This window comes from Chlorocebus sabaeus, chromosome 12, assembly GCF_047675955.1.
Source record: "Chlorocebus sabaeus isolate Y175 chromosome 12, mChlSab1.0.hap1, whole genome shotgun sequence".
In the NCBI taxonomy this organism is placed as follows: Eukaryota; Metazoa; Chordata; class Mammalia; order Primates; family Cercopithecidae; genus Chlorocebus; species Chlorocebus sabaeus.
Window position 1 is genome coordinate 66587055 of NC_132915.1, and position 20665 is coordinate 66607719.

Genomic DNA, 20665 nt, shown 5'->3' on the forward strand with positions numbered 1-20665 from the left:
AGATACTCTAGGGCTTGGATGTACTCCAGGAATTTTTAAAATATCAACATTGTTGTTGCCCTTAGAAAAGAGAATGTATTACTACAGAAGTCACAGGCAGCCTCAGGGAACAAAAGGCTTTAAAGCATAATAACACAGAATAAGCTTAGCTTATGAAGATAAGAAAGTACGGGGCCTACAAGTTTTGTTAGTTGGGAGGGGGATAGCATTATTCTGAGTGATTTCTTGTAACAATTCTGTGGCTTTGGCAATCTGTTGAGCTTTTTAAAAATAAGGAATATCTGTAGACCTATTTGGGCTCTGTAACCTTGGTTTGTCTCCCTTCTCTCCCCCTAGTGTACTTGTGTCTATGAATTCCAAGAAGGAGCTCCAGTGCGACCTGTCTCACCTCGCTGTTCTCTACGACTGACTCATTACATTGAAGAAGCCAATGTAGGCAGGGGTTACATCAAAGAACTTTGCTTCAGCCCCGATGGGCGAATGATTTCTTCCCCACATGGCTATGGGATTCGTTTGTTGGGATTTGACAAACAGTGCAGTGAACTTGTTGACTGCTTGCCCAAAGAAGCCAGTCCCTTGCGGGTGATCCGTTCTCTGTACTCTCATAATGATGTGGTACTAACAACAAAGTTCTCTCCAACACATTGTCAGATTGCCTCAGGGTGCCTTAGTGGACGGGTTTCTTTGTATCAGCCAAAGTTTTAGGCACAACTTACATCAAATAAGGAACTCTTCTGGTGTTGACTTAGGAATTACTTCAATTTAGATGAAGTATTTTCTTTTTAGAAGATCTTATAAGTTTGGGTCAAGATCCTGGTTCTTATGGGTCCATGAACACACTTGTGACCTTAGTACTTGGTCATCCAGCATCATACAGGCATCTCCAAGTTAGACTCTATGCAGCATCATCTTTTTCAGCATTCCTCTGCTCCTGCTGATCTGTGCCACTGAACTCCAGTTCTTCTGGTCATTTTGCATGGTAGCTCTTGTCAAGTTCCTTTCTTCCTCACTATTTCTCTCTTTTCCTCTCCCTGTCCCTCTCTTTCTTTGTGTTTGTTGATTTTGGTGTCAATTTTGTGGACATTTGGCAGGAGTTTTGATTGGAGTAGGAGAAACCCATGACATTAGAATTGAATAAAACCTAGAAACTGGATATTGGCATATTGGTTGTTGAAAAAGAAATTTCATCTTCACCTATGAGTATACTTGGTCTTTTAAAGTTGCTGTTATGTTTATCCATATTGAGCACAGATAATGGCATTATTCTTATAATTGTTAAGATAATCTTACAACAAAATGTCTTTTAAGTTTCCTGTTAAAATTATAAAAAGATTTTCATGGCGAGAGGGATTTTATTGTGAAATTCTAGAAGCAAATATTACCACCTCTCTTTGTAATTTACTTTACTTGTATGAATTTAATATCTCTAGCATGTATCCTTACTTGATATTTTGTTCCTATCAACAGCATTAGAAAGGAAAGGAGACAGAATGGGCTTTAGTTATTTCTATTGCACAGAAAAGGATTTTTAAAATTAGATTAGTACAATATCTGGTCATAGAGTGATAAGAACAATGTGACTTAGATTTTCTGTATTTCATCTGCCAGATTATTTGAATCACACAGGATGATGTGTTAACAGTATTGGGGTAGAAGAGGAATCAAGAGTAGAGGTAGGGGTTTACTCATTTTTCTTCCCTGAGCCAGGTGTCACAAGCCAACTCTGTCACCATTAGTGAGGGGGAGTTGCAGTCCTCTTCAAGCTGTTATCATAAGTACGGTAGTCAGTGACTTGGATATCAAGACTAAGTGCTGATATGAAGACTTGCCTTGTGTTTTCTTATGAAACACATAAGTATAAAGCAGGACTCACGCACAAGGCTGACTGTTCTTCTTTGAATAACAGCTTTCTTGCAGTCTCCTCCACATGGGTGGCACTGTGTTTAGAAGGGATTACCAAAGGCTGGAGCAATTTAAGCTATGCACTAGCCTTGCCCTCTTAGGTTGCATTCTCTCTAGGCCACTGGTTCTCAAATATTAGGGTGTATTGTACCCATTACAGAGCTTGTGAAAAATGCAGAAACCTGAGCCTCACCTTATGAGATTCTGATTCAGCCAGGGGGAAGACAGGAATTTGCGTTTTTCATAGGAACCTCAAGTAATCTTCATTCTGAGGGTCTCTGGATTGCAGGTTGAAAAACATAACCTTAATCAGCAGTAAATTCTTCTCTACCTGGCCAGGCACGGTGGCTCATGCCTGTAATCCCAGCACTTTGGGAGGCCGAGGTGGGTAGATCACGAGGTCAGGAGTTCAAGACCAGCCTGACCAACATGGTGAAACCCCATCTCTACTGAAAATACAAAAATTAGCCAGGCGTGGCGGTATACACCTATAATCCCAGCTACCAAGGAGGCTGAGGCAAGAGAATCGCTTGAACCTGGGAGGTGGAGGTTGCAGTGAGCCGAGATTACGCCACTGCACTCCAGCCTGGGCGACAAAGCGAGACTTGTCTCAAAAAAAAAAAAAAAAAAAATTCTTCTCTACCCATTTGGTGCTTAAGACAATTCCCAGAAACTGTTTTCCTTATTTAATAAACAATAATAGTAATGAAAGTAATTTTAGAGGTGGAAAATAACTTAGAATGGAATCATTTGCATTAATTGACAAACGAGAGAAGTGACGTGACTTGCCTAAGGTCATCCCGCAAAGTCAGTGGCAGAGTTGGGACTTGAATTCCAGTCTTCTAATTCCTTGCTCAGGGCAATTTCTACCGTGTTATGCTGTCTGTTAGAAACAATGACTTACGGACATTTTGTCTTTAAGTTGTATTATTGTGAATACCCTTAAACTGGCCAATAGATTTTAAAAAGGCAGGCATGGGAGTAGAAGCTGAGACTTCTAGCCATAAGAAGAAAAGTATTTTAAATCTTACATAAATGTTTAAACAACCCAAAATATATCAATAAAAATGACATTTCTTTGTAGGACCTGCCAACTAGCTATTCACACACATTTATAGAGGTTAAAAGGATCTTGGCTCTAAAACAAATTTTTGAAATTAGATCATTTTACCATGGATGTTAACAAAACCGGAAATTTTTTGTCATTGAGAAAGTTACCACAAAAGCACAGTAAATACATAGACTTGCCATACATTTTGTAAAAAACACATTTTTTTAAAGAAAATAGGGATGGGCACAGTGGCTCACATCTGTAATCCCAGCACTTTGGGAGGCCAAGGTGGGAGGATCGCTTGAGTCCAGGAGTTCCAGACCAGTCTGGGCAACATGGCAAAACCCCGTCTCTACCAAAAATACAAAAATTAGATGGGCATGTTGGTACACGCCTATAGTCCCAGCTACTCAGGAGGCTGAGGTGGGAGGATGGTTTGAGCCTGGGAGGCGGAGGCTGCAGTGAGCCCAGATCGCACTATTGCACTCCACCCTGGGCAATAGAGCCAGACCCTGTCTCAAAAAATAAAAATAGGCTGGGCATGGTGGCTCATGCCTGTAATCCCAGCACTTTGGGAGGCTGGGGTGGGTGGATCACTTGAGGTCAGGAGTTTGAGAACAGCCTGGCCAACATGGTGAAACCCTGTCTCTACCAAAAATACAAAAATCATAGCCAAGCATGGTGGCGGGCGCCTGTAATCCCAGCTACTCAGGAGGCTGAGGCAGGAGAATCGCATGAACCTGGGAGGCAGAAGTTGCAGTGAGCCGAGATGGCACCACTGCACTCTAGCCTGGTCAACAGAGCAAGACTCTGCCTCAAAAAAAAAAAAAAAAGAAATAGATAAAATAAAATTAGTTTTGGAGGTGAAAACACCCAAACTATGTTATTATTTAAAAATAACCTACCAAGTACAGTAGTCATATTGATATTCAAAAGAAATTTCATAAATCGTATCAACTCTGGAAAGAGTTCCATGTCAGATGCTAGACCAGCAAAGTTGCCCAACTCAAAATTCAGCCAATGATTCTTTAACTACTATAGAGTACCTGTCATGTGTCAAATAATGTACAGACTTCACTACTAACCCTCACAAAAACTTGCAGAGTAGGTGGAATGAGCCCCAGTTTACTTTGGAGGGAATAGTGGGTCAGAAAGATTAAATGACTTGCCTTAAGTCATGGAGTAGGCAGTGAGAGGCAGCACTGGGATTCAAACCCACGTTTGTTTCTTTTTCCAAAGCCTGTGCTTACTGCTTTACCACTGTGCTCTTTAGTTTGTAAAGTACGGTAAGCTGGCCTGTTATTTGTTTAGTATCTTCTGGAAGTTTTTTATTTTTATTTTTTTTTTTTATTTTTATTTTTTTATTATAGACCTAGCTTACCATTTGTATCATGTAAAAAAAAATTATAAGATTAACAGTTTCCATGAGACTATCATAAACTCAGGGTACACATTCTGGCCATTCCTAACTAAAAAACTTCAAGCAGAATAAGCAGCTGTAAAATAGAAAAGAAAAATGAAGGATAAATGGCCTTGTGAAAAAAACAGAGCCACACAGATGAGAATTAAAAATTAACAGCCAGCAAACTCAAAAGAACCTTTGTCCTCCCTGAGGTATGGGGATGATCAAAAAGTTATCAAGGAATATTAATCAAGGAATTAAAGGGCATCAGGAATGCTATAGTATTGGAGGAAATTACTTAACATTTCAAAACCCCATTTCACTTGAGTGTAAAATCTAATCTGATGTTTTTTACTCTGAATTTTATTCAGTTTTATTCATAATTCATAATTGGTAATGTAGTATAATTGTTAGTAAATGTAGTACAAATTGTGCTCCTGTTTTAAAAAGTTTTCTGCAGAACAGTGCATTTATGGCAATGCTATGTTTAATGAGTTAGGGACATCAAATATATAGTAGTTCCTTATTTTCAGTTGTGAAAATGAAATGGCTAAAGCAGAAGAGACATCTATTTTAGTCTTTTAAAAATGTGTGTGGGTGGTCTTTTTTCCTTAGAAGCCCAAAGCACATGTATATTTTGTTATTTCTCCTTGCTATATTCCTGAGACTATACTAAAAATTTTAAGAAAAGGAACAAGAAAAAGGTAATTCATGTGTTCCCCACTCCTGTGTCTAGAACCAAGATCCCATTATATCATTATTAAAATTGTGTTATCTAGAAAGTGCAATATAGGGAAAACACTCTGAGAATCTTTTAAAAGCCTAGTGTTTCCCTTATTTGTCAGAATATGTGGTACTGGCATCCATAAGTATCTGTTAAACTTGCATTTAGCAGGACAAATAGTGTGATACTTATACTGATGACAATCATCCCCATTTAATGACCAGCAGTCACTGAGTGCTGTGAAAATTCACTCAGTGATACCCCGTGTTGGTCTTGAAGGAAACCATACATATTAATTTTTGGATAGCTAATGTATATCTCTTAAGTGCCAAAATTTAAAACTTGTAATTATTTTTGATGTGAGTATTTCAGGTATGTTCGTATACCTTTCTGCCTTCTTCTTAAACATCATGCTCAGTATAATTCACATTTTCATAATGAAAACTTAAAGTTATATTCATAATGTATTATTATAAGTATCCAGCTCTGATGTATGTAAAACACTTCGTAAAATGTAAAGGGCTATAACAAATATGTTATAAAGTGATTCTCTCAGCCCTGAGGTATACAGAATCAAATCATTTGCCTCAGATTGCTGTTGGATTTAAAAATTTTTTAAGTATCTGCTAAGTAATTTGCTATGTCTCCTCCCACACTATCAATATGCCTGCCTCTAACAGGCTCCCCACTTTCTTCTAATATGCTGTTATGAGCTTGGACTTGAGATAACTGTGCCTGTTCAGAGTGTCTACAGGAAGAGCTGGAAAAACTCTGGGGGGCACAGTCTTTGAGACAGCTCTTTTGGTTGCTTTCCACTTTTCTGAAAGGTTCCCAGTAACCTTCTAGATAAAAGAAACTCCCAGTTAAAGCCTAGGCTACCAATTTTTTTTTAGTTGCAACTAAGTGAGATATACTACAAACTAAGGATGCTGCTAGATTAAGGAATAAACAGCAATGTACCAAAGTACAGCAAAGCAACAACAAAGGCTCTGTATTTGCAGAGGGGTCTATCATGCTTTTAAGAAAAAAGAAGAAGAGTACAGGAAAAAAATTCAGATAGACAAAAGAGTATTTTGGATGCCATTAAACTTTTTCAATAACCATTAAAAACATAGGCTTAAATTATCACATATTGTTACAAAGACACAGTTTTGTCTCATTATAGAATAAGATTATACTGAAATTTATATTCTAGAAATGATTCTAAATCATGTCCAAAGAATTTCTCCCAAGTGATAATGGAAATTACTATCAAAAAGAAAATCTCAAAGTTACCATTATGCTGCTCTCTTTAGTTGTAAATGAACTAGGAATAAAGATATGGGTTTTATCAAAAGCCCCAAGGAATATATCTCACATACACCTCCTATATGTATGTGTATATAAATGCCATTATAAATGAAAATGTCACCCAGAGATAATAAAATAATTTTTGAAGTTTAAATCTGGTCCAAAGTCTTTAAAATAGGTAGAATTTTCAGCTTTCTTAAGTTTCTCCCTCATTTAGATTTCATGGTTTTTACATTAAAGGGTGAATATCTGAATTTTCTTTTAAATTTGCCTGCATCTTCAATTGCCCAACTGTGTTTTCTGATAAATTTTAGATTCACATTTTAAGGAAATATGGAGTATTCTAGATAATATACTAAATAACCAGAGTTTTCTCAGTAGGTTCTGAGGTGTTTTAAGATCCTATGCTAGACTGTAAGCTCCTTGAGGGCAGAGACTGTTTTATTTATTATTGTATCCTCAGTGCCTGGTACAGGACTTGACACAGAGTAGTTATTCAATAAATATTTCTTGAATTAATCAAATGAACCTTCACCATATGTGGCTTCAAGCTCTCATGAAGCCAGCAGAATGCAGTGTGCAGATTATTCAGTAATAGAGGAATCCATCATTTATTATTATAATTAACAGACTATATTCATCAGGGTAAGATTTGTTCTAACCATAAGCAACCAAACATTTCTCATTGACTTGGCAAACTGCAAGTTAAGACTCAGTTTTTCATTCCACAAACATTTGAATCGCTATTATATGCCTAGTTTAGTACTGGGAACTCAAGGGACAAAGATAACTATCATCTTGGTATTCCATAGCTGTAGCTGAAAGAGACTTCTATTCAGGGCTGGCTTAAAGGGGTTGCATACGTGCAGTTACATAGTGCCCCATACTTAGAAAGGTTCCACGTAGGCCAGGTGCAGTGGCTCACGCCTGTAATCCCAGCACTTTGGGAAGCCGAGGCAGGAAGATCGCTTGAGCCTGGGAGTTTGAGACCGGCCTGGGGAATATAATGAGACCCCATTTCTACAAAAAATGAAAACACAATTAGCCAGGCATGGTGGCATGCACCTATACTCCCAGCTACTTGGGAAACTGTGGTGGCAGGATCACCTGAGCCTAGGAAGTTGAGACTGCAGTAAGCTGAGAGCACATCACTGCGCTCTAGCCTGGGCAACAGAGTGAGATTGAGATTGTCTTAAAAAAAAAAAAAAAAAGTTGAAAGGCCTCATGCTTACTTTAATGGTCTGCTATAGCCATCTTGAAATTCTCAACTTTTTGAACAAAAGCACTGCATTTTTATTTTGTACTGTGCTCACAAGTTATGTAGCTGGTCCTACTTAGATGTAATCATTTTGACATGATGGGTACAAAATAATAAAAGAATTATAGTATCTTTCACCTACCTTCTAATAAAGATATTCACATTCATTGAGAATTAGCTATAAAATGTATAATTTAGTAAAATAACTTCTAAAATTAAAACCACCTCGCTCCCGCAAATTTTTGGACAGATCAAATGTTCTTCATTTCAGAATTACAAAAGCTTTCTAAAACTATAATTTTTACCTTTTTAATTGAATTGTTTTGAGTCTTTCAAATGGATGAACGTAGAGTTGTAGATGAGTTTATTTTATCTATATACATACCTACATAAAAATATAAGGTTTTAATTTTAAAAATCCTTTATATTATAAATGCAGTGAATATGTGATATAAGTCTACCTCATAACATGCTTTTTAAAAAATAAATGCTACTTTGAAACATTTGACACACTTTGTGTGTGGCTAACCTGTTTAAAAGGTTGACGGCAAACTTGATTTAGTAATTGCTGGAGATTTTTTTGTTTGAACTTCCTATATGTGCATTTTTAGACCAAAATCAAGCACAAGGTTATGACAAAGGCAGTGGCTTGGTAATTCTTGTTAGTGATATTCCGGACTTTTTCAATCATGCACTCTCCATCAGAAAAAACTTAAGATCCAAATTCTGATTATCTATAAATGATGGGTATACTATTGTACTGATCTGTTAAGTACATTATAAAACATACACAGAGGAAAATTGAAAGTTTAAAAGGATACGGTTTTTAAAAATTAAAGTTCTAAATTTCTTCCTGTACTTCCAGGGATAAACTGTGCCTCAGCTGGTATACGGACATTTCATCTTGGGAAGGCCACTATCTAAAATGTAGAATTGGCATTTTACACTAAAAACACATTTACTAAGATTGCATTTTTCACATATGTTCACTAATGTTCTAGCCATTTACAAGTTTATTTGGTATGCATATGTTTTGTAGCGTTTTTAAAATTAGTTCTTTATTCAGTGAAAATTGTATTCTTATCAATGGGAAGCATCATTCTTAGATTTTTACTTTTGTCAAGCTGTTTACAGTGACTGAATCTTATGTAAACTTAGAACATGCTATTTTTCACAGTGTTCCCAAGAATTTCATTTTCTTGTTGTATTATTTAACAGTGTGATTGATGGTTAATTTTACCAGATTATTTTCATTCACCAGAATATTATAATCATATCTGGGATACTCTTTTTGGTAAATCATTAGAGATTAAAAAAAGAGTGAATCCCTTTGAACTCAAATTATTTTGTGAAATTAATCATTCAGACAAACTGATTTAACTAACTATAGCACTAATTATCACTATTTTGTTATCTCTATGACTGACATATTTTGGGCTATTTAGAAATATATTTTTAATTGAAAGGGAAATAATTATTTGGCATGCATTAATAATAATGAATCAACAATGTATATCTGTTTTCTATTGCAGCTGTAACAAATTACCATAAACTCAGTTATTTAAAACAACAAAAATTTATGTTACAGTTCTGGAGGTCAGAAATGGATCTCACTGGGCTAAAATCAAGGTGTTGGTGGGGCTGTGTTTCCTCTGGGAGCTTAAGGGGAGAATTCATTTCCTTGCCTTTTCCAGCATCTAGAGGCCACCTGCATTCCTTGGTTCATTGCCCCTTCTTCCTTCAAAGCCAGCAGAAAAGCATATTATGTTTTTTTAAAAATTTACTTAATTTTTTTTATTTTTGTAGAGACAGGGTCTCACTATGTTGCCCAGACTGGGCACAAACTTCTGGGTTCAAGTGATCCTCCTGCCTCAGCCTCCCAAAGTGCTGGGATTACAAGTGTGAGCCACCGTGCCTAGCCAAACATAGCATATTCTAATCTCTTTCTTTGACACTGAAATTTATTCTCTAGCCTCCCTCTCTCACTTACACTGACTTTTGTGATTACATTGGGCCCACTGCATAATGCAGGATAATCTCTCCATTTTAAGGCCAGCTGATTAGCAAACTTAATTCCATTTGCAACCTTAACTAACACTTGTCCTTAACATTACATACAAGTTCTGAGTATTAAGGATATAGACATCTTTAGGGGCTATTGTTCTGTTTGCTTACTGTGTGCTAGTGTTGGGTACTAGCCTTAGCGCTTCACAGGGACTATTTAATCCTTAAGGCATTCTTATGAAGTGGGTACAGTTATTCCCATTTTACAGAGGAAGAAACTGAGGCTTAGTTTACCTAAAGTCATATACCTAGTAAGTTTCAAAGTCAGATTCCTACCTGGTTCTGTCTGACTTCATAGCCTAACTTCAGTTGCTATACAGCTTTGATAATTCAGTGAGAAAATGTTTCCTGCTTACAAACTATGTAGAACATTGTGAATACAGGTGTCATACTGTAAGAGAAATGTATTGCAGCTGTATTCTGTAATTAGGTAAAATTATTCTAATATCATTGTGAAAAAGTTGAAAAGCTTCTGCTTACATGTATAGGGCCAGTAACATTTTCAGAGTTGTCTTATAACACGTAAGTGCATTTATTCCCCAGACCTTTATCTACTAGGGCTTAGCTGTTGTGGTTTATAGCTGTCATATGCTACTTTTAAAACAAATAATGCTGGACGCAGTGGCTCATGCTTGTAATCCTAGCACTTTAGGAGGCCAAGGCGGGCAGACTGCTTGGGCCCAGGAGTTTGAGAACAGCCTGGGCAACGTGGTGAAACCCTATCTCTACAAAAAAAAAACAAAAAATTAGCTGGGCATGGTGGCATGAGCCTGTAGTTCCAGCTATTGGGGAAAGTTGGGGGAGGGGCGGGCAGTGAGGTGGGCGGATCACCTGAGCCCAAGAGGTTGAGGCAGCAGTGAGCCTTGATCATGCCACTGCACTCCAGCCTGGGTGACAGAGTGAGACCCTGTCTCAAAACTAACTAACTAAATAAAAGCTAATAACTATTTAGGATATCAACTTGACACAGGTATTTAAATCATGACACATGTACATTTATGGGACATTATGTACAGTTGGTTGCTGCATCGCAAAAACTACATACCAGGCTGAAAAAAAATCCACGATATTATTAAAGGACAAAGATAAGCAAGCTTAAAACTTAAGGTTTATTGCTTCCAGAGCCATAATCTTAAAAGTTTCTCTCTTGATCTGTGTGGCTTCAATCATGTATTTTTTTTTTCCACAATAATGGAATAATTATAGGATTGCCTGGTTCCTGATGGGGTAAAGGTAGATGTATTAACAGAGACATTATCAGTCATCAGTGGTGATCTGGTGTCTAGGATAAGGAAACTATGCATCATCTCTATTTGGCAGTGTGTCCCAGTGAGTATACTGGGCAGAAATAGACTGCCATCTTAGGCCTTAGAATCAGGTTCTTATCCCTGACTCCCCCACCCTACAGGAGAACTCAAGACAACGGGCAGGCACTCTTGGGAGCTTTATCATTGTCCTCTCACCAAGTGTTAGAAGCATCAGCTGTAATACCGCATTAAATTAGCTCTGACTTTGTCCTAGTCAGGGAGTGTCATTCTCATTCTTTGGAGAGACTTCATGCTATCTCCTACCTCATGGCATTTCATCCCTTCTTGGGAAAGTCCAATTTTTGTATAACAACCACTGGGCCTGTCCACTGAGTTCTCCTCCAGGCTCCTCCCTTTTGGCAGAGAACAAAAAAAAGTGGTGCTCAAACTTTATCGTGCATTAGAATCACCTGGAAAATGTGTTAAAATACAGATTGCTGGGTCCACATCCAGAGTTTCTGATTCTGTAGGTCTGGAGTGGGAACCCTAGTTTTGCATTTCTAATTAGTCCTCCACTGATGCTATAGATCTTAGGGACCACAGTGTGAGAACCACTGATACAGAAAATGCAGTTAAGGTTTAGATCTTCCATGGATGACAGATGCCATGGATCTCTGTGTAGATAGCAGAAGTCCATTTAGAGAACCTCTTACCTTTTTGAGGCCAGTATAGAAGAACAACAGTATGTCCCTTCAGCTACATCATTGCCAGTACATTATCAGGTTTGCACCTCTTGAACTGGAGCTAAGAGTTCCCCGATTAAAACATGATATTGGCCGGGTGCAGTGGCTCATACCTGTAATCCTAGCACTTTGAGAGGCCAAGGCAGGCGGATCACCTGAGGTCAGGAGTTTGAGACCAGCCTGGTCAAAATGTTGAAACCCCATCTCTGCTAAAAGTACAAAAATTAGCCGGGTGTAGTGGCGCATGCCTGTAATCCCAGCTACTCGGGAGGCTGAGGCAGAATTGTTTGAACCTGAGGGGTGGAAGTTGCAGAGAGCCGAGATCGCGCCATTGCACTCCAGCCTGGGCAACAAGAGTGAAACTCCGTCTCAAAAAACAAAACAAAACAAAAACATGATATTTACATTACTGGGCAGTTAACTAAGCTAAGATTTCTTACCTTCTCAGGAACAGACCTGGTACTGTGTAGCTTATCTTTTAACTCAAAATGAGAGAGCAGCTACAGAAATTAACACTCCCTGGTATGAACTGTAAATAGCTGCAACTGTTGCTAACAATAGCAATAAATCCAGAAAAGGAACAACTGAAACTTTAAGCAGGGCATACACAACTCAAAACACTTTTTAGCCTTAAAAAAAAGTTTTGTTTTGTTTTTTTAAATAGTTGTTTCCGGGGAGCCGGGTGCAGTAACTCACACCTATAATCCCAGTACTTTGGGAGGCTGAGTCAGGCAGATCACCTGAGGTCAGGAGTTCAAGACTAGCCTGGCCAACAGGGCAAAACCCTGTCTCTACTAAAAATACAAAAAATTAGCCGGGCGTGCTGGTACATGCCTGTAGTCCCAGCTACTCAGGAGGCTGAGGTAGGAGAATCACTTGAACCTGGGAGGTAGAGGTTGCAGTAAGCTGAGATCACGCCACTGCACTACAGCCTGGGCAACAGAGCAAGACCCTGTCTCAAAAAAAATAGTTGTCTCCTTGCAAGCTGTTAAAATTATGAGTATTTTAGAATGCCTTGTTGACATTACTTGTTAAAGTCCTTCTCTATAAAAAAGTTAGTTTTTGTTGGGGTAAAATGAAGGATACAAGTTTAACTGTGATTTTTTTTTTTAAAGTTAAAATACAGAGCATCAGATTTGTTCTGGACACATTGCATTTATTCTTAAGCAGTTATTACCTAAATGGTTTTTTTCTTGCGTACTTAATAAATGTACGTACTTAAAAGAAAGATTTCCTGGCATTTATTGAAAGTTGCAGTGTATTGCAGGAAAATCATAATTTTCCTGGTCAGCCTGGTCCCTGCTAGTCAGGAGGTGGGTAGACTTACCCTTATCACTGGGCAGTCTTGGGAAAGTTTTTTTTTTTTTTTTGGGGACCTAGTCTCACTCTGTCACCTAGGCTGGAGTGCAGTGGCACGATCTCGGCTCACCGCAAGCTCCGCCTCCCGGGTTCACGCCATTCTCCTGCCTCAGCCTCCCGAGTAGCTGGGACTACAGGCGCCCGCCACCGCGCCCAGCTAATTTTTTTGTATTTTTAGTAGAGGCGGGATTTCACCATGTTACCCAGGATGGTTTCGCTCTCCTGACCTCACCAGCTGCCTCAGCCTCCCAAAGTGCTGGGATTACAGGCGGGAGCCACCACGCCCAGCAGGAAAGAATGTTTGAAAGATCAGCCTCTGTTTTAGCCACCAGCCCTGTCACAATCCGGGGGGGATAGTCCAGACCTGAGTGGGAGGGAACTGCCGTATTATCATCATTAGTGGGGAAGACAAGTAAATTGCTAGGCCACAGGCTTGTATTCCCTTCTTGCAAGTATTTCAGTGGTATCTTATAACTTCATAGCAATCTAAGAATAGCATACTAAAAGAGTTAAACGGAATTTGTCAAGTATTCAGCAATAATGATAAATCCCCTAATGCTTTTTTGCAACATTTTATTATGAAAATATCCAAATAGCAAAGTTAAAAGAATTTTACAGTGAACACTGTTTACCAAGGTTTTACCATTAATATTTTACTTATTTTATCCCTTAACTAACTATATCCATCAGTCCATCTTAATTTTTTTTTTTTTTTTTGAGACGGAGTCTCTCTCTGTCACTCAGGCTGGAGTGCAGTGGTGCAATCTCGGCTCACTGCAACCTCTGTCTCCCAGGTTCAAGTGATTCTCCTGATTCAGCCTCCCAAGTAGCTGCGATTATAGGCACCCACCATCATGCCTGGCTAATTTTTGTATTTTTGGTAGAGACGGGGTTTCACCATGTTGACCAGCCTGGTCTCGAATTCCTGACCTCAGGTGATCCACCTGTCTCGGCCTCCAAGTGCTGGGATTTACAGGCATGAGCCACTGCGCCCAGCCTAATCCATCTTATTTTTTGATGCATTTTAGATTGCTGACACCTGTACTCATCCTTCTAAAAGTCCTCACATGCACATCATTGACTAGAGTCTAAAATTTGTTTTTTTTGTTGTTGTTATAAAATTTACATACAATGAAGTACACAGATTAACTCTACATTACTTACACCTGTGTAACCCAAACTCCTGTCAACATATAGACCACGAGCACCATCCCAGCAAGTTCTCTCCTGCCTCCTCCAGGTGAACTTCTGCCCCTATCCTCCCAGAGGGAACCACTGTTCTTTTTTTTTCCTGCTATAGATTTTCCTCTTCTAGAACTTCATATAAGTGAAATTATCCATTATGTATTCCTCTTGATGATTTCTAAAAGAAATTCTTAAGAAATTAAAAGTATTTCTGAAACAAGGAGAATAATTGATAAAGAAAATATCAGAGATCAGATTCATTACTTCATTAAATATATTTATTATGAGAACCTCTAATCTGTGGATACAGAAATCTGAAAAACAGACCCTGCCCTCAAGGAGATCACACTGTCCTGGGAGATACAGTACAAACATGCAGTTAGAGACAGGCAAGAAACAGTTATCACTTGGCACAGAAGGGACATAATCCAGCCTGGGAGGTAATGGAGCAATCAAGGGATATTTAATTTTTACTTTGGAACTTGTCTGGGGCAGCCAATGCTCTTTATTTTCCATAATTTTAGAACCTCTTAACTAAAAATGATTTGTCCTAAAATGGCAGTTTTACAATACTGAGTAGGTGTAATACAAATTCGCTAAATAAAATAAATGAGGAAAAAACTGTAAAAGGCACAAATTGAAATTATTGGGGATTCTGCTTTCCTCTAGTTTGAGTTGAAATAGACTCAAATAGGTGTGGTATTGCTCCCAGACACAAACAACATGCATTCCTGTTCTTTGATCACAAGTGGCAGAAGCTTTCAAGAGCTCTAGATAGCAACAGCAAAACTTTAATCTTCTTGGACTCCCCTTTAACTTTCTCAAGGTATATAAAACCTGTTGCTGGTTGGGCATGGTGGCTCAGGCCTATAATCCCAGCACTTTGGGAGGCTGAGGCGGGAGGATCACTTGAGGCCAGGAGTTTGAGACCAGCCTAGGCAACATAGCAAGACCCCATCTCTACCAAAAACCAAATCAACTGTATCTTCAAACTGAGGCCCTCATCTCCTAATTTTTTTTACTCTTTACTTCCATATTTTACGCACAGATTACAAATGAAAGATCCTCAGTTTCCAACTGTACCCACTTTTTCCTACTCTTGGTCCATCTCAGAACTCTATCATTGTTATTTAGTGAGGAGGGGAAGCCCGAGAAAAGCTGGAAATTTGTTTAGCCACTTTCCCCAGAAAACTGAGAGGGTTAAGAAAAATTCTGAAGCTTCTTTTGCCCAAGGAAACAAGAAAGCTACTTACTATAAACCACCTATTATAGATATGATGACCCTTGAAAGAGAAATAGTTTATTTTTCTTCATATTATCTGAAACAAATAAAGAGCATCTCAGTGTAACTAAATGCATTTTTTAGTGTACATCAGAAGGAAGGAATTGCTTAATAAAGAGTACCTGAACTGAGTTTGTTTCTGTTGATGAAAGGCAGAGCAGCTATAGAGGTGAGCTGCCCTAAAATAGTGTAAACAGTCACTGCCTTAAAGGTGCTTCTAACAGTAACAAAGCAGGGGCCCACGACAAACTATTCTAAACAATACTTTCTTCTTGCTTTTCCTAGTCCATTTCATTCAACTGAGTTCCACAATTCAGAAACAGTGACAGGAGGGGTAAGAAAAATGGAGTGCCTGTACCTCTGAATCCTGACTCACGCACAAGTGTTTTAGCTCAAATTGGCTAGACATTTCTCAGAGTAAGGGATCGCTGGCAGTGTTTGGAAACTAAAGGAGAATAAAGAACAGTCTCATCAATCATGCAGCTTATGTTGTGGACTGAACTCGTATATTTAAGCCCTAACTTCCAATGTGATAGTGTATGGAAGTGAGGCCTGTAATTAGGGTGGTAATTAGGGTTAAAGAGGTCATGAGAGAGGTGCCCCATGATGGGATTAGTAATCTTATAAAGATAACTAATTTATAGAACTTTCCGTTATGTGAGGAGATAGCAAGAAGACAGCCCTCTGCAAACCAGAGAGAGGGCCCTCACCAGGAACCAAATCTGCTGGCTCCTTATCTTGGACTTCCCAACCTCCAGAACTGTGAAAAATAAATGTTGTTTAAGCCACTGGTCCCCAACCTTTTTGGCACCAGGGGCTGGTTTTATGGAAGACAGTATTTCCACAGATAGGTGGAGCGAGGCAATGGTTTTGGGATGAAACTGTTCCACCTCAGATCATCAGGCATTAGATTTTCATAAGGAGTACACAATCTAGATCTCTTGCGTTTGCAGTTCACAATAGGGTTTGCATTCCAATGAGAATCTAATGCTGCCACTGATCTGTCAGGAGGCAGAGCTCAGGCTGCTCGCTCACCCACTGCTTACCTCCTGCTGTGTGGCCTGGCTCTGAACAGATGTGTACCTGTCCATGGCCCAGGGGGTTGGGGAACCCTGATTTAAGTCATCCAGTCTATGGTACTTTGTTATAGAAGCCCAAGCTAAAACAATTCAGTACTTTGAGATGTATTGTAAAATGTACCTTTTCCTTAAATGACCTCCATGACCCATTAACAAATGAAAGCTGACCTTCATTTGGTCATTTCATAGGATATTCCAGAATGCTGTGATACTGAATATCCATGTGTCCCATCATTCTTGATTTTTTTTTTTTTTTTTTTTTGAGACAAGGTCTTACTATATTGCCTAGGCTGGACTTGAACTCTCAAACTCCTGGGTTCAAGAGATCCTCCTGTCTTGGCCACCCAAAATGCTGAGATTGCAGGCGTGAGCCACTGTGCCCTGCCAGGACTAGCTTTTTAAAGAGGCAACAGAGCCAGGCACAGTGGCTCACACCTGTAATCCCAGCACTTTGGGAGGGTGAGGTGGGCGGATCACTTGAGCTGAGAAGTTTGAGACCAGCCTAGGCAACATGGTGAAACCCTGTCTCTACAAAAAACTACAAAATTTAGCTGGGTGTGGTGGCACAAACCTGTGGTCCCAGGTACTGGCAAGAGATGGGAGGATCGCTTGAGCCTGGGAGGCTGAGGCTGCAGTGGGCCAAGACTGCACCAATGCACTCCAGCCTAGGTGACAGTGAGAATCTGTGTCAATAAATAAATAAATAAAGCAACAGGTATCAAGTATTCACAACAGAGATTTCTGCCTCTCAGCATGGGTGCAACTCTCATCCCACTCAGGATAACGGTGATGGCTGAGGTACTGAACATTGCTAAAAACTGTGTGAAGGTAAAACAAAAGAGGTCTATGAGTTGTTTGTTAAACAGGCCAGGAAGAGTCCTCCTGCAGTCTAAGGCCAGACGACAGCGGGAGATGCAGTCAGAATCACCTGGAAGGAAGAGTCGCAGCCTCAAATAAAATTCCCAGTTGCATTTTTCTGTTGTTACAGGAAGCAGGTATTAAAACTGCTTTCACCAGAAAATGTGAGGAGACAGCTTTCATTGTGCCCCAGTGTGAAATAATTCCAACTGAACGGTTTGCAGAAGAATAGCCACTGGTTCTTTACTCAAAAGAAATCCTGGTGCCAAGAAAGGATATGAGTTTTACCCACCTAAAATGGAGATATTTTTCAAGGATGATGCCAATCATGACCCACAGTGGTCTAGGGAACAGCTAACTGCAGCAACATTTGGCTTTGCTGCACTTGGTATAAAACTGAAGTGGATATCATGAGTCATGCCACATAGGTTGTTTTGAAATACTGGAGACATCCTGGTTGCCCCCTAGAACTGTACACTGGTTGATATGAAGAATGAATTTGGTGTTGATGTGACCAGCAAAGAAATTGTTCTCACTGATGTTATTGGTAATGATTCCTAGAGACAGTGACCATCAGGAGATCAAAGCCAATAAAGACAATCTTTTAATCATCCTTTTAAAAATGTTATTAAAAAAAAATAGAGACGGAGTCTTGCCATGTTGCCCAGGCTCAAGCAATCCTCCTGCCTTAGCCTCCCAAAGTGCTGGGATTACAGGCGTGAGCCACCACTTCTGGCCAAAAGATAAACAGTCGTATCAAGGCTTCAGTGTAACTCTTGAAGGGTTCCAAATGGTACAGAAAAACTTTGCATGGGTTGTAGAGATTAGAGTTGCTTTTGAAATCAGAAAGTCAGTGCAGTGTTATAGTACTGATGGGTTCTACTTCTGACCTTAGTCACCATGAAAAAAATCAAGGCCTGTAGAAATTTTGGCATTCCATGTGGACTTCGAGTAACATCTGCACATAAAGGACCAGATGAAACTCTGAGGATTAAAGCTGAGTATGAAGGGGTGGCAGTCGTACTGTATTTGTGGCAGTGGCAGGCTGAAGCAATGGTTTGGGATCAGTGATGCTTGGGAACACTGCGCATTTAGTTATCTGCTGTCCTCCCCTCACACCAGACTGAGGAGTTCAGGATATGTGGTTTCCTCTTCAACTACACAGTGGTCTCGGCTGTTCAACCATACTTTCTCCAGAAGGATCAGCTCAGTTTGCTGCTCAGATCTTTGGATTGAACAATGACTTATTATGGGGCAAACTGCAAGCAAGCACTTTGAGCACATGGATTTCTTGGAAGAAAGGTGACAAGAAAATCACAGAAAGAACATCATTGCATTTTTTCAGGGGAAAACTACAAATTTCTAATTTAGCTGCAGAAAAATCAAGCAAGATGAAAAAATTTTAAATTAGAGAACACAAATAAAATGTACTAGTGAATATATGCTCCCCAAGATCCAAACAAAAACTATTCACGACGTAATTAAAACAGGTAAGTGCTGTGAAAAATAGAAACATGGTGACATAGGAAGAGTCTGACAGGGGAACCTAACCGAGTCCTGAGAGTGTAAGCCAGCTTCCCCAAGGAAGTGACATTTCAAGCGAGATCTGAAGGACAGCAGTCTATAAACCAAGTAGAGAAAGGTAGTGCTGAGGGCAGAGGGCACCTACATGGGCAGAAGCTGGGAGCAAGATGAGTACAGCATGCCCCAAGTAATCAGGAAGTGCCAGTGGCTGGAGTGCAGAGACAGCAGTGCAGTTTTAGCTAGAGATGAGAGCAAGGGAGGCAAGGGCTGGATCATCCTGTCTCTTGTAGGCCACAGCAAGGTGTCTGGTCTTTATGACAGAGGAAAGGCATTTATTGAAGTGACATTTTAAAAAATTACTGACGGCCAGGCATGGTGGCTCATGCCTGTAATCCCAGCACTTTGGGAGGCCAAGGCAGGTGGATCACTTGAGGTCAGGAGTGTGAGACCAGCCCGGCGCAAAACCCTGTCTCCTGAAAAAATAAAAATTTAGCCGGGTGTGGTGGCGGATGCCTGCAATCCCAGCTACTCAGGAGGCTGAGGCAGGAGAACTGCTTGAACACAGGAGGTGGAGGTTGCAGTGAGCCGAGATTTCGCCACTGCACTCCAGTCTGGGCGACAGAGACCATCTTTAAAAAAAAAAAAAAAAAAAAAAAAAAAAAATTGACAATATGAAGAATAGATTGAAGGGAGATAAGAACTGAGATAAATCCTATTTTACCTTCAATTTCTACTTTAAAATCAGATACAATCATTTGGAGAAAAAATTTCCTAGTTGGGAACATCAGATAGATTTAAGGTAGCCGGGCGCGGTGGCTCATGCCTGTAATCCCAGCACTTTGGGAGGCCAAGGCAGGCAGATCACCTGAGGTCAGGAGTTCGAGACCAGCCTGACCAACATGGAGAAACCCGGTCTCTACTAAAAATATAAAATTAGCCGGGCGTGGTGGCGCATGCCTGTAATCCCAGCTACTCAGGAGGCTGAGGCAGGAGAATCGCTTGAACCCAGGGGTCGGAGGTTGCAGTGAGCCAAGATCACGCCATTGCACTCCAGCCTGGTCAACAAGAGCGAAACCCCATCTCTAAATAAATAAGTAAATAAATAAATAAAAAGATTTAAGATGGAAGCCAGTCTCTTGGGGATTGGGAGAGCTCTGTAGCTAAGCAGAGATCCCCCAGGGCCATTCCTGGTCACACCTACTCCTCACTCTGGAGGTCTAGAACTCTACAGAGGCTGCTACGGGTGGGTTAACAGATTTCACCAGATGACAGGATGATTAAACACCCTTTTTATCAAATCTACATTTACAAGTTCAGGATATTGCATTTTCTCTTTATGATGGATTTCCATCCAAAACAGGACTTTTAGAAGCGACTGCTCCTTGGAAGAAAGGTGACAAGAAAATCACAGAAAGAACATCATTGCATTTTTTAGGGGGAAAACTACAAATTTCTAATTTAGCTGCAGAAAAATCAAGCAAGATGAAAAAATTTTAAATTAGAGAACACAAATAAAATGTACTAGTGAATACATGCTCCCCAAGATCCAAACAAAAACTATTCACGACATAATTAAAACAAGTAAGTGCTGTGACCTTGCTGTCCTTATCAGGCAATCCCAACGATCTCTAAAGCCAGGAAACAACCTAAAACTTAACAAGCAAATTCACAATGTGGCTAAAGCTTCACACTCTCCT

The 20665-nt window shown here is 39.7% G+C and overlaps 1 protein-coding gene and 2 pseudogenes across 2 annotated transcripts in view; all 3 read left to right on the top strand.

Moving 5' to 3' along the window:
• The window catches only part of DCAF10 (DDB1 and CUL4 associated factor 10), a 70679-nt gene extending 63786 nt beyond the window's left edge, over positions 1–6893 (top strand). For both annotated transcript variants that reach the window (XM_007968689.3, XM_007968688.3), the window contains one exon: positions 337–6893. In XM_007968689.3, the coding sequence (XP_007966880.2) occupies positions 337–705 (369 nt within the window). In that variant the 3' untranslated portion in view covers positions 706–6893. The remainder of the gene's footprint in view (positions 1–336) is intronic.
• Positions 6894–17339: 10446 nt separating this feature from the next.
• Positions 17340–18038, top strand: LOC103219171 (bifunctional phosphoribosylaminoimidazole carboxylase/phosphoribosylaminoimidazole succinocarboxamide synthetase pseudogene; annotated as a pseudogene).
• Positions 18039–18156: 118 nt separating this feature from the next.
• LOC140713109 (bifunctional phosphoribosylaminoimidazole carboxylase/phosphoribosylaminoimidazole succinocarboxamide synthetase pseudogene) lies at positions 18157–18850 on the top strand (annotated as a pseudogene).
• The last annotated feature ends 1815 nt before the right edge of the window (positions 18851–20665 follow it).